At 43.9% G+C, this 12,208-nt stretch overlaps 1 protein-coding gene across 1 annotated transcript in view; it reads right to left on the bottom strand.

Annotated features, from left to right (window-relative positions):
* The window catches only part of CNMD (chondromodulin), a 105,142-nt gene that overhangs the window by 51,799 nt on the left and 41,135 nt on the right, over positions 1-12,208 (bottom strand). Inside the window, exon 3 of the mRNA XM_086934915.1 lies at positions 11,569-11,709. Within this exon, the coding sequence (XP_086791041.1) occupies positions 11,569-11,709 (141 nt within the window). The remainder of the gene's footprint in view (positions 1-11,568; positions 11,710-12,208) is intronic.

Below are 12,208 nucleotides of genomic sequence, written 5' to 3'. Positions count from 1 at the left end.
GCCAAGAGCCCGTGCAGGAGCCGAGCCTTTAAAATATTTTCCATGCAAATCATGCAGCAAATATAATGTTACAATATGATAGTGTCTTCTAAATTCAGGGAAGTGTTTTTCCATAACAATGGAAGCGTTTCACTTTAGAATATCAGATTATTTGAAAAGATTATTTGAAAAGTACTTCTTAAAAATTTGAGTTTTCAATCATGAACTCAGAAACATTACATTTTCCCTCCACTCATGCCCTGATGAAAATGGCACCAGTCAACTAAGATGCAAGTCACTTGTCTTGTGTGTGCACCCTATATATGGTGCTCAGGGACATAAGACCCCGTCATAATAGACAGAGACTATGCTACAGGTAATTTTTGGGCTTAGGGAGGTTTGCTGGATACACAGGATGCTGAGCTGAGGCCTGGACTTTAACCTGATTGCCATTTGTGGCCACTAGGACACATCGCCTCTGTGAACCATGGCTCATTTTAGGCTTGAGTTGACGAGGATCTTGAGGGGAGCCAGAGTCGGCATCTGGATTGAGTTTTCAGTGGTTCGCCCCCTTGGGATGGAGGGAGGGGGAGGGGAATCCTGCAGCGGAGGTAGAACAAGCTGACCTTCATGTGGACAATAATGGGGTGGGCTTGAACTTCATCAAAATGAAATAAATGGACTTTCTTAATCACAACATGGGAGACTGTGTCCTTCTAACATAAGCTTCTCAGTCCTGGAAGCTGTAGTCTGGTGTTAATGTGACTGATGTCAGTGATATTAAAGGCCCCTCTGGGTAATGTAGTTATAAAATGTCTCAAAACCCTAGCAGGCATAATTAAAGGTGCGTTCTAGAATGATTATTGTTGACTGTCAGTGATGCAAGACTGAATAAAGAGACTGCTGTTTCCCATTACACTATACGCCCCCTATTAGAGTTATACATTCATAATAGAGTATCCCTTGCAACTGAGAGCTTTGGGCATTCATAACTCATCAGACATGAATGCACATCCCCCCACCCCCTTTCCTGTCATGTGTTTACGGTGCCTTGTTGGTCAGATGTACTGGGTGTGGGAGTATTTTTAGGTCGAGCCTAGCGGCAGTGCGCATGTGCTGCTCTCTCTGCGAGGCATGCAGTAGTCGAGTATGCTGTATAAGTCTCGCCTTCTCTCCACCCATATTTTTGATTGGCTGGTGTCATTGTCCTTAGTAAATGATGGCTTCGGATTCATTATGAGGCTTGTTAGTACCTCCTTGTAACCTCCCTGTCTCCGTTTGTGACCGCCCATGACGACTGGATCTTTTACTTAGCTCCGTATACAGTAGGCTTTATCTAGGGGTGAGCACTATTTTGTTAATGTCCACTTATTGGGACCATGGCAGCTGCTATTTTATTTTTTATTTGTATCGTGAGCACAGCGCCCGCTTTAGGGACACCGCACTCTGTTTATATATTTTAATTTAATACTAAGCACGGCGTCCACTTCTGGGACACCGTGCTCTGTTTAATTTAATATTTTTTTAACTTTTATAGTGAGCGCGGTGCCCGCTTCAGGGAAACAGCGCTCAGTTTGTTTTTTGTTTTTTTAACTTTAACACTGAGCGCAGCACCTGCTTCAAGGACACCGAGCTCAGTGTTAAATTTAAAAAAAAGAAAGAAAACTAGTGCGGTGTCCTTGAAGCGGCACCGCGCTCAGTTTTACACTTAAAAAGATTTGCAATGCTATAGGTCTCACATTTACACGAGTTTAAGGTATTGGCATTGTAAATGACAATGCATTTTATTTACGTTTTAAAAAACAAAAATAATAGGCATTGTCATTTACAATGCCAATAGCTTAAACTCGTGTAAATGCGAGACCTATTGCATTGCAAGTGCTTGTTAATGCCTGCTGTCAAGAGGTGGTATTTATTGGAGCAAAACCCTGTCTATTATAGTCAGTAGATAAGGTTTTGAGTTAAAAACCATGGGTGGCTACATGGGAACGCCCATGTACCACCAATTGAATGCCCCTTGAAGCTGAGTAATGCAAAGTTGCGGTTTGCACTGCTTTGCTTCACTTTCAGGCAAATTTTTAGCCCAAGTTTGCACTGCAAGGTAAATCCGTAAAAACATTTTGCACAGGCTTGCATTAATTTTCTGACTCAAACCCAGCACAAAATGTTTGGTAATGTCTGTTCAAGTCTGGCCCATCATAGCTAAGGGTACAAAAATACAATAGCTACTAGTGACGGGGACAGGAAATGTTGAGATGGGGGAACTTCGGGATTGTCTAGAAAGGCGGGAAGCATGAGGAAAGTCGGAGTCAGCTTGTAGAATAGAGGAATATGAAGATGAGGTGCATGTTTATCTTTTGCAGGAAGTAGCAGGCAGGAGGACAGTCTGAGGACTGAGACTGCCAGTTCTGGAGTCTCAAGACATGGGCGGGGATTTCTCACAATAATAAAAATAATAATTGTTATTATTATTATTTAAATTAATATTATAATTATTGTTGTAGCTGTTGTTGTTATTAGGATTTATTGTTATGAAAAGTATATTCTACACAGTTTCAAGACACTTAATAAATGCAAAAAAGAAAACATTATTTAAAAATACACTGCAAGACTAGGATAGTTTGACTCTTAGATATCAGAACCAATTATCTAGGCCTATATGGGGCTGAAGTATGTGCCTGTCTTATATATTATCTGTACTATACTATTTTGGGTAATATGTTATGCTTGTACCCATATTATGTTCTATGTATTGCAATACAATGAATTATATGGTACTATGTTAGACATTCTGTATGACGCAATGCCTATGCATCTTCGAACTGTTTTATGGTAATTTGAATGGCAAAAAAAATTTGGAATATAAAAAAATACAGAGTCAGTCAAATCGTGGTTATCTGTGTGAGACGTTTAAGAAAAGATTTGGGTACTTTGTCATTAACAACAACTCATCTTTCCTACAGAATTCCGACTTTTTTTCAGGTCGGTGTCTGAGAGATCATGCACTAGCGCATGCGTCTCACTTGCGAGACACTTTTTTATCCAAAAAGGGCTTGGAGCCCACGCTTTCCTTACCCATTTGTTGGCTTGTGTGCCACTCTTCTTTACAACCTTGCAATTCGTCACTGCAGGCCTAACATAATTTCCGTTCCTCTCTGTGGAGCATTGACCAAACACTGATTGATTAAATTTCATCAATACCAGTCCGCTGCTCCCGACTTGAGCTGTGACCGATGTACAATTTTGTTCTTTTTAACTTCCAGTGCCCTTCAAACAGAAGGCGGGTGACTGGCGAAAACATGCCCAACAGGACAAACAAAATTTCAAAGTTTTATTTTATGTAATTAACTTTCTTTTATTTTGCCAAGTTTTCTTTTCTCACATTGCACTCATGTTTTCTTTTGTTTTTGCTCGTGGGCAATTTTCTCAAAGGATGAGGGTTGTCTTTTATTAATTGCAAAGTGACATTGTTAATTTCTTTTGTGTAATTTCTGAAATTATGCTTTAATACATATTCGTGCAGTACACCCCAATTCACCCCACTCCAAGCTGCTCCACTCCAATCCATGCCAGCCCACCACACCTCACCCATACCAATCTGCTTCACTCAATCCAGTCGACTCCAGATCAAGCCAATCCAAGCCACTCACTCCAATTATATCCACTCAAAACCTTACCACCCACCCCACTCCAATCTGCCCCACTCCAATTCAAAACAATCTGCCCATCAATTAAAAACAATCTGCCCCACTCCAAAACATTCTACCCCACTCCAATCCGAAACAATCTACCCACTCCAATCTTCCCCAAACCAATTCAAAACAGTTTGCCACCATTCCAATCTGCCCCACTCAATCCAAAACATTATGCCCGCTCCAATTCAAACCAATCTGCCCCACTCCAGCATCACTCCAATCTGCCCCACTCCAATCTAAAACAATCTGCCATATTTCAATCCAAAACAAACTGCCCCACTTCAATCTGCCCCACTTCCATCTAAAACAATCTACCACAGTCGAATCTGCCCCACTCCAATCTAAAACAATCTGCCATATTCCAATCCAAAACAACCTGCCCCACTTCAATCTGCCCCACTCCCATCTAAAACAATCTACCACAGTCAAATCTGCCCCACTCCAATCTAAAACAATCTGCCCACTCCAATCCGGCCCATTCCAATCGGTCCCACTAATCCAAAATAATCTGCTCCACTCCAGATCCCACCCCATATCTGCCCCACTCCAATCCAATACAATCTGCACCACTCCAATTTGCCCCACTTCAGTCCGCCTCACTCCAATCCACCCCATTCCAATCCAAAACAATCTGTCCACTCTAATCTGCTCACTCCAATCTTCCCCACCCCAATCCAAAGCAATCAACCCCACTCCAGTCCAAAACAATGTCCCCCACTAAATCCAAAACATTCTGCCGCACCCAATTCAAAACAATCTGTTCCACTCCTGCCTCCCTCCAATCTGCCCCACTCCAATCCAAAACAATCTGCCCTACTACAATCCAAAGCAATCTGCCCCATCCCAATCTGCCACACTTCAATCCACCCTACTTCAAACTAAAATAATCTGCCCCAGTCCAATTTTCAATCTTCCCCACTCCAATCCAAAACCATCAGACCACTCTAATCCGCCCCACTTCAATCTAAAACAATCTGCTCCACTCCAGTACATCCCAACCCAATCTGCCCCACACAAATCCAAAATATTCCGCACCACTCCAGTTACCTCACTTCAGTGTGCCCCACTCCAATCTACTAGACGCCAATCTGCACCACTCCAATCAAAAACAGTCTGCCCACTCCAGTTCGCCCCACTCAATCCAATCCACCTCACCCCAATCCACCCACTCATCCGAATTCACTCCACTCCAATACCCCTCACTCCAATCTAATCCACCCCACTCCAATCTAATTCACCTGCACCAATCCAATCCTGCCCAATGTAATCTGCCCTACTTCAATCCAATCCATCTCACCCCAATCCAATCCACCCCACTTTCTCCTCAATCCACCCGACTCCACTCCAATCCACCACAATCCAGTCCACTCCCATCCCAAAAAATCTGCCCCACACCAATCCAATACAATCTGCCTCACTCACTCCAAAGCAATCTGCCCCACTGCAATCCAAAACAACTGCCCCACTCCAATTCAAAGCAATATGACATTGTTCTGCATTCTGTCCATCAACTGTTGTTTTTGCACTTCAATCTGCAACAAAGTGCCCCACTCTAATCTGCCCTACTCCAATCCAAAAGAATCTGCCCCACTCCAGTCTGCTCCACTCCAATCCAAGACAATATGCCCACTCCAATTTGCCCCACTCCAGTCCAAAACAGTCTGCCCCACTCCAATCTGCCTTACTCCAATCTGCCCCACTCCACTCACCCCAACCTAAATAACCTCACTCGAATCCACTCTACACCAATCCAACTCACGCCATTCTAGACAAATCAAATATACCCCACTCCAATTCACCCCAGCCCCATCCAACTCAACCCAGTCCATCCCACTCAATCTAATCCACCCCTCTCAATCCAATCCACCTCACTCGAATCCAATTACCCCACTGCAATCCAATTTACTCCACTCCAATCCACCCACCCCACCCCACCCCACATCAATCCAATCCACCACACTCCAATTCATCCCACTCCATTCCACACCACCCCACTCCAATCCAACCCACCACCTCCAGTAGAGTCCAATCCACCCCACCACCCCACTCCAAACTACTGTACTCTAATCCAATCCACCCCCCCAAACCAATCTACCCCACTCCAATCCACCCCAATCAATCCACCTCACCCCATTTCAAACCACCCCACCCCAATCAACCCCATCCAGTCACACTCATCCCATCCAGTCTACTCACTCCATTGCACCACACCACACTCAATCCAACCCACTCTACCCCAATCCAATCCTCCCCAATCTACTCCAAACCAAGCCAATCCACCCCACTGCCTCAACTCACTCAATTCACCCTGTCCCACCCCACTACACTCAACGCCACTCCACTCTGACACTGCACTCTACGACACTCTACAACACTCTCTGCCACTGTACCATTGAAATCTAATCCCCTCTACTCCCACTACTTCAACACATTTTCGGATTACCTTCTCGTGCTCTGGAACAGCCTCTAGAATACACACAACTTGCTGCTTTTATGTATGTCTTTCTTTAATTGGGATTTGTACATATACTGAACATGTACCTAACAGCCACTTCTGGTCACTCTGGCAAACTGCCATCTTATTTGTGTAGTCCAGGCTTGGTTTTACCGCCACAAAGCCACTTCCTGCTGATTGAGCGTCATACCAAAAAACTACATAACATAGCATAGCATAACATAACACAATAGAACTGTTAGTGACGGTGGATTTGACCGAATCCAACAATTACCTTGTTCCAGACAGGTTCAATTACATGTCTAATTTGGCCATTTGTTGGTGGATAAGGCGGTGCCACAATGAATTTGAGGTTGGTGATGCTCACCTAACCATTTTAAAGGTTCTGTGATATACCATCTAAATGAAAATGTTTTTTTCCGACAAGTTTCTTAAATATCATCTAAAATTCTTCCGCATATTTTGAATCGTGTAAGAAAACCCAAAGGACGTAAATTATATGTTGGGCGACACAGATCCACAAAGAAATGTAATGAGAGAAATAGGCTGTTGTTTCCAACACCTCGAAGCGTCAGTGGGAACGCAATAAATTACAGCGCGGCCGAGATTAATGCAGTGCACAGTACATCTGTCAGTCAGCCCTGGAGGCCAGCTTTGTAATCTCCCCATGAATCATAACATGGGACGTCAGGGCCATGAGGTAATAGCAGCCAGGACTTTAAATGATGGAGCCCGAGGCTGCACACCGAGGACACTCAATTCTCAAGCCAACGCGACAGCGGCAGGCCCAGCCGCAGCAGCCATGCTATTACAAGGCAGCAGGGACTGCCATGTAGGCACCATTTGCAGTCTACACTGGGAGGAATTAATATTCAAATTCTGCCCAGATCAACCATCTCTGCATCAGGCTAATTTGCCTCAATCTGCAGTGTCCACCTGCCCCACCCTTATTTATATGAACCCTTATTTAATTAAATTCCTAAACATCTAAACATTCAACCAACATTATTAGGGGGAGATTTACCAACTTTTCACGCAGCGCACTGAGGCAGCCACAAATGCTGCACTGCGGGAAAAGGAGAGAGGAGGAGAGCGCCCTATTTACTAAAATAAGGCACTCTACTCCCCTCCCACTAGCACTAGTGCTGAAATCACCTGAGTCTCTTTTGATAACTTACTGTTTAATAACTTTTTAACCACCTAATCTAACTGTTTATATTCATGGATTTTATTACTGTGCTCTGTATGTATTTTATCTGCACTTTTATGGTCTACGACCGAAATAAAGTTATCTAAAGAAAGAAATCAGCTGCAGTGCACCACGGAGACACTGTTGCGCCATGGAGCAAGGGTGTCTCTGTGAGTCTAAAATAGGCTTTCACTGGGAGGGAACACTTCCAGTACAAAATATCATGCTGAGACTCTCTTCAACCCTTTTCTCTCTTTGTATGTCTGCTGTACAGTGCAGTACACATGCAAAGTCGGAAAAGGAAAGAGAAATGACAACATTTCTCCTTCCTTGCGCCTACTTTAAAAGTGTGCAGTTTTCTCACGCTAAAACACAATCTACTTTATTTAGTCAATTGGGTTTAGCATGAGAAACCTTGGGTGGTAGCATGGGCGCCCCATGCTCCACCCTTGGTACGCTCCCATGGCACAAAGTAATGCAAAGCAGCATTATGCGCTGTTTTGCGTTACTTTTCCGTTATTTCCAGCGAAAGTAAATTGGAAAAATAAGATTTTGGGCTGATAACACAGCACAAAATCTTAGTAAATCTCGCCTTAGTGTCTATTTTCTTGTACATAGTAATCCACTACAGCCAGGGTCGGACTGGGAGAAAAAATGTGTCCCGGGCACCAAAATAAAAGTGTCCACATTAGCGAATTAAATAGCTAAATAGGTGGCCCAGCTATGCAAATCAGGCCAGTTTTGAAACTGAAAAGACATGCTGTGTGGGTATTTTGAAAGCTATGGGAGACTGCATGCATTTGTATTTGCTGCAGGCAATGCTTCTGGTAATATCAGTGAAATCAACGGCCCACCTGGCCAGCAAACAGGCTCACAAACTGCCCAAGAAACCGGCCCACACACTGATCTCTGAGACCAATCCATTGGGCACTGAATCATTCTCCTATAGGCCAGACCGACCCAGACTCCAGCTTTCCTATTGAAAAATAATCATTATAGGTTCACTGTTAGCCGATTTACCTTCTATTGAGAATCAAACTCCTCTAGCTTTGGCTGCATCGCTCTGTGTGAACCACAACCTGCAATGGCTGAGCCCTTGCAAAGTAAACAAGCGTTTGCAATGCAATCGGTCTCGCCTTTGGGACTTTAAATGTATTTAACTATGCAGCACATTAGCCTCTGTGCTGAAACATCTACTGTTCTTTAATATGGAGGGAAAGTAAGCACCAAACTGCGTGACACACCAGGTATGGGAACACATGGAGAGAAATATTGGCTTTCAGCGGGAAATGGTATAGTCCAAAGCTCTGTTTTTAATATAAAATCAGGGCCTTTGTTGTCATATCAATGAAAATACAAGATTTGAAAAAAAGATTATTGTTTACAGGTGCTCGAGGATAACAGTTTCTATAGACTGGAATCTAGAGAATATTAAAGTGATTGTGGTATTTTACTGACCTCTGCTGGTCGTTTTCTATCAAGAAAATTAAATAGAGGCAGTTGCCAGAATTATTTATTTTTTTAAAGTCCCTCAGCAGAAAGCAATTCTGGTATTTTACTGACCTCTGCTGGTCGTTTTCTATCAAGACAGTTAAATAGAGGGAGTTGAACTGAAAAAAAGTCCGTAAGCGGAACTAGACACATCTTAGGGCTGATCTCCAGAGCCCACAAAGTACATACACATATAAGTATATACTAAAGTATATACAAGAGGGCTCGAATGCTCGACCTGAAAAGACATTGAACCTGGACAATCGGAGCCCTCTATTGTTGAACCCATTTGCCACTGTCATTTGCCATTGGTGTCCTGAGACCTCAGATACTATTTCATTCCAATTAAATAACCAAGTTATTGACACATGCTAATAAATTGACCTAGTCACGTGATTTCTTGCTTATGGTGCATGATAATGGTGCTATTCAATCTGTTAAAGAAGTACATTGTTGCATGCGGATTTTGGTAATTCTTAGTCCAGTAAAACTCTGTTTATGAATCTACCAGGCACTGAATTCTATTTCACTTGTAATAGAAGCACACTCAAACCGAGACATTTGCAATGTGGGCACTGGGAATGTACCCATGCTTTGGGGGTACATTTCCTGTACCCAAATACGATGTTGACAATTACATAATACCACATGGACATAGTGTAATTTCTGAAATATTAAGCCCCAAAGTGAATAGAGATATTTCAGGGGTAGTGGCAGAAATGTATAAATCCAGATGACCTTCCACCCCAAATGTGATAGAACTGGCACATGGAACTTCTGCCTAAAAACACATCAAGCCATCAGTCAGTTCATCATTCATTGTTCGCATTTTATGATACAATGGCTGGAAGACTCTCTGAGACATGTTATGGCATCTTTTCTTCTAGCCAGTATTGAGGTACAGCATTGAAATCAAATCCTCGGTCTCAGGTAGATAAGAAACAGACCCAACGGCCATATGCCTGGAGAGAGAGATCTATTCACTCCTGTTGTATCTGTATGTTGGATAGAGGGGTGTTGTTCCAGATCCTAGGTGATGTCACGCTAAAAGTATTTTCAGTATGATCTTTATCAGACATGAGCATGTGAAACCTTGGAGTTTCTATAGATTCTCTTCGTTGACACCTACTTCCAGCCAGAACACCACTGAAAAAGTTACTGACTGCCCATCACCCTGTGTCTTACCACCACACTTTTCTTTCAATGAAATCACAGTGCTGCTTTTCAGCATGAAGTCTAGCTGCTCTCTCCAGGGGCACACTAATGGCTAGTTTTGTCCAGAGCCTGGCATCCATTGACATAAATACATGAGCCCTCAGGGGAAGAGAGTCCAACAGTTTGTAGACCAACCCCACAGTTTGAAAACTTCTGCTGTAAGCACATTGACTGATACTATAGCAACACTTATTCACATTTGTCTCTTTATGGTCCACTCCCCCTTTCCCTTTGCGATCGATTTTCCCTCGAAAACTGCAATGGGCTGAATGAGGATCTTCAGATAGGACACCTTGTCCATACGATTATGCAAATCCTCAACAAAGTCACTTCCATTGAACATAGCACTTCTGGCATCTATAAGGGCTCAGTAAAATGTACATGTTCAGCAATGTGTGGAGGGTGTACTCGGAATCTATAAGATGGACAGAACACAATGTTGCCATATTGTGACAAGAACTGATGGACGTTCCACAGATGATAATATCAAGCCCTCTGGGACCAGAGACTCGATTGGACATGAATCAATTTCAGCCTCTTCCTTATTTTGCATATCTCATGCTGCAGGTCTACAGGAAGACAGAAATCTTGCCACCACGTGCTATTTATATCCTCTTTTGTCACTCCTTTCTTTGCTCGTGTATCTGCTTGGGAACACATTTTTATTCTAGGTTCTTCTCAGCGATTGTGTGTTCTGTGGCAAGAGTGCGGGAAGCACTTGCTGTTTTTCAAGAGGTGGCCCGAAGGGGCAAGGCTGGGGTCACACCTGCTTCTGATCTCAGGTCATTGCAGCACTGGGACAGCACAGCAGAGCATCAGTTGGGCTGCTGCAGAGAGGCTCCCCCTGAATGCTGTTCACACAGGAGGCACGGGTTGGCGATGGTGGTGAGGATGCTGGCTTGAGGGCAGATGTGGTGCGGTGCACTGGGCACAGGGAAGATGATACAGAAGGTACAAGTGAGGGCGCACGTGTATGGGCCCAGGGAGCGCGGGAGGCATGGCACAGTTGGAATGGGAGAGATGGCACAGACAGGGGGTAGAAGCACCCAGGAGAATTGGCGATGGAGCAAAGAGGCACAATTCTTCTTTATTAAAACTTTAGCTTTTGCCTCGGTCTCCGGGGTCCTTCTGCACTTTGATGGCAGCTGCTCTGCATCTGCCCCTGTTATACGCGTCTGCCCCTGTGGGCCATTGTAATCCCAATGTATAGGAAAATGACTGGGACTGAGACAAAAAGAGAAACAACGTATTCTCATGACATAAAACTTAACTTTGTTCTGCAACATTTCGATATCACATAATCAGCACAAGTAATCCAAACAATCGCACCTGTCTTCAAGTACAGACCAAACATATACATATGACAAATGCGGGGTGGTTACGGATAGAAAAAGGAGCCTTTACTTCTAAGTAGAGGTATCTTAGAGAGGCATTTCAATGCATGTGCCCATCCGTTGTTGAAGTGCAAAATAACCTGGGGGGGGGGGGGATTTTTCCACCACCGACTGCCAACTAAACCTTTAAAAAAAGTGTGGGTAACTTACAATCTGGAAATCGTGCACCTCGACGGCCTCCTCGCTTCCGCTTCCCGTCTTGAATGTCTCCAGGTTGCTCCCAGCATCAATTTCCATGGAGCCTTCCTGTACTTTTCCATTGATGCTCATCGTGTAGTGGACATTGTACACCTGGAAAGAAACCCAAGGAGCTTTAACAGAGCAGACACTGCTGGGCTTTGTTTCTGACTAATCATCAAGTTCCCTTCCCTCAAGAGCAGCCACATCTCAGACCCAGTCTCCGTCCAGCAGGGCTCAACCGTGGACTCATTGTTTGGTGCATGACTCTAGTTGACATCTGAACACCATCATTCATACATTGTTTCTAAGATTTCTAAAACCATATGATGTGGAATTGTGAGTGAGTTGTGTGTTCTGGACTAATGTTTCAGGACTCTGAGGGTCAGCGACGCCTCGGTTGACTTTTACAGGGACCTGGTGGTGGACACAGGGTCCACGCAAAGTTTCCGGCTTCCCTGGTGAAGTGGCATTTCACTGATCACCTTCTCTGCCAATTGGTTTATATTTGATGCCTCTAATGCCCGGGTACTCCTTGTAGGGTCAGGGAAGCACATCAGGCCCCACACATCTCTCCAAGGCGCCTTAGTAAACAGAAACACTGAGCTGCATG

The sequence above is a fragment of the Lissotriton vulgaris genome, chromosome 8 (assembly GCF_964263255.1).
Source record: "Lissotriton vulgaris chromosome 8, aLisVul1.2, whole genome shotgun sequence".
Taxonomy (NCBI): domain Eukaryota; kingdom Metazoa; phylum Chordata; class Amphibia; order Caudata; family Salamandridae; genus Lissotriton; species Lissotriton vulgaris.
This window is presented reverse-complemented; position numbering and strand designations above follow the sequence as displayed.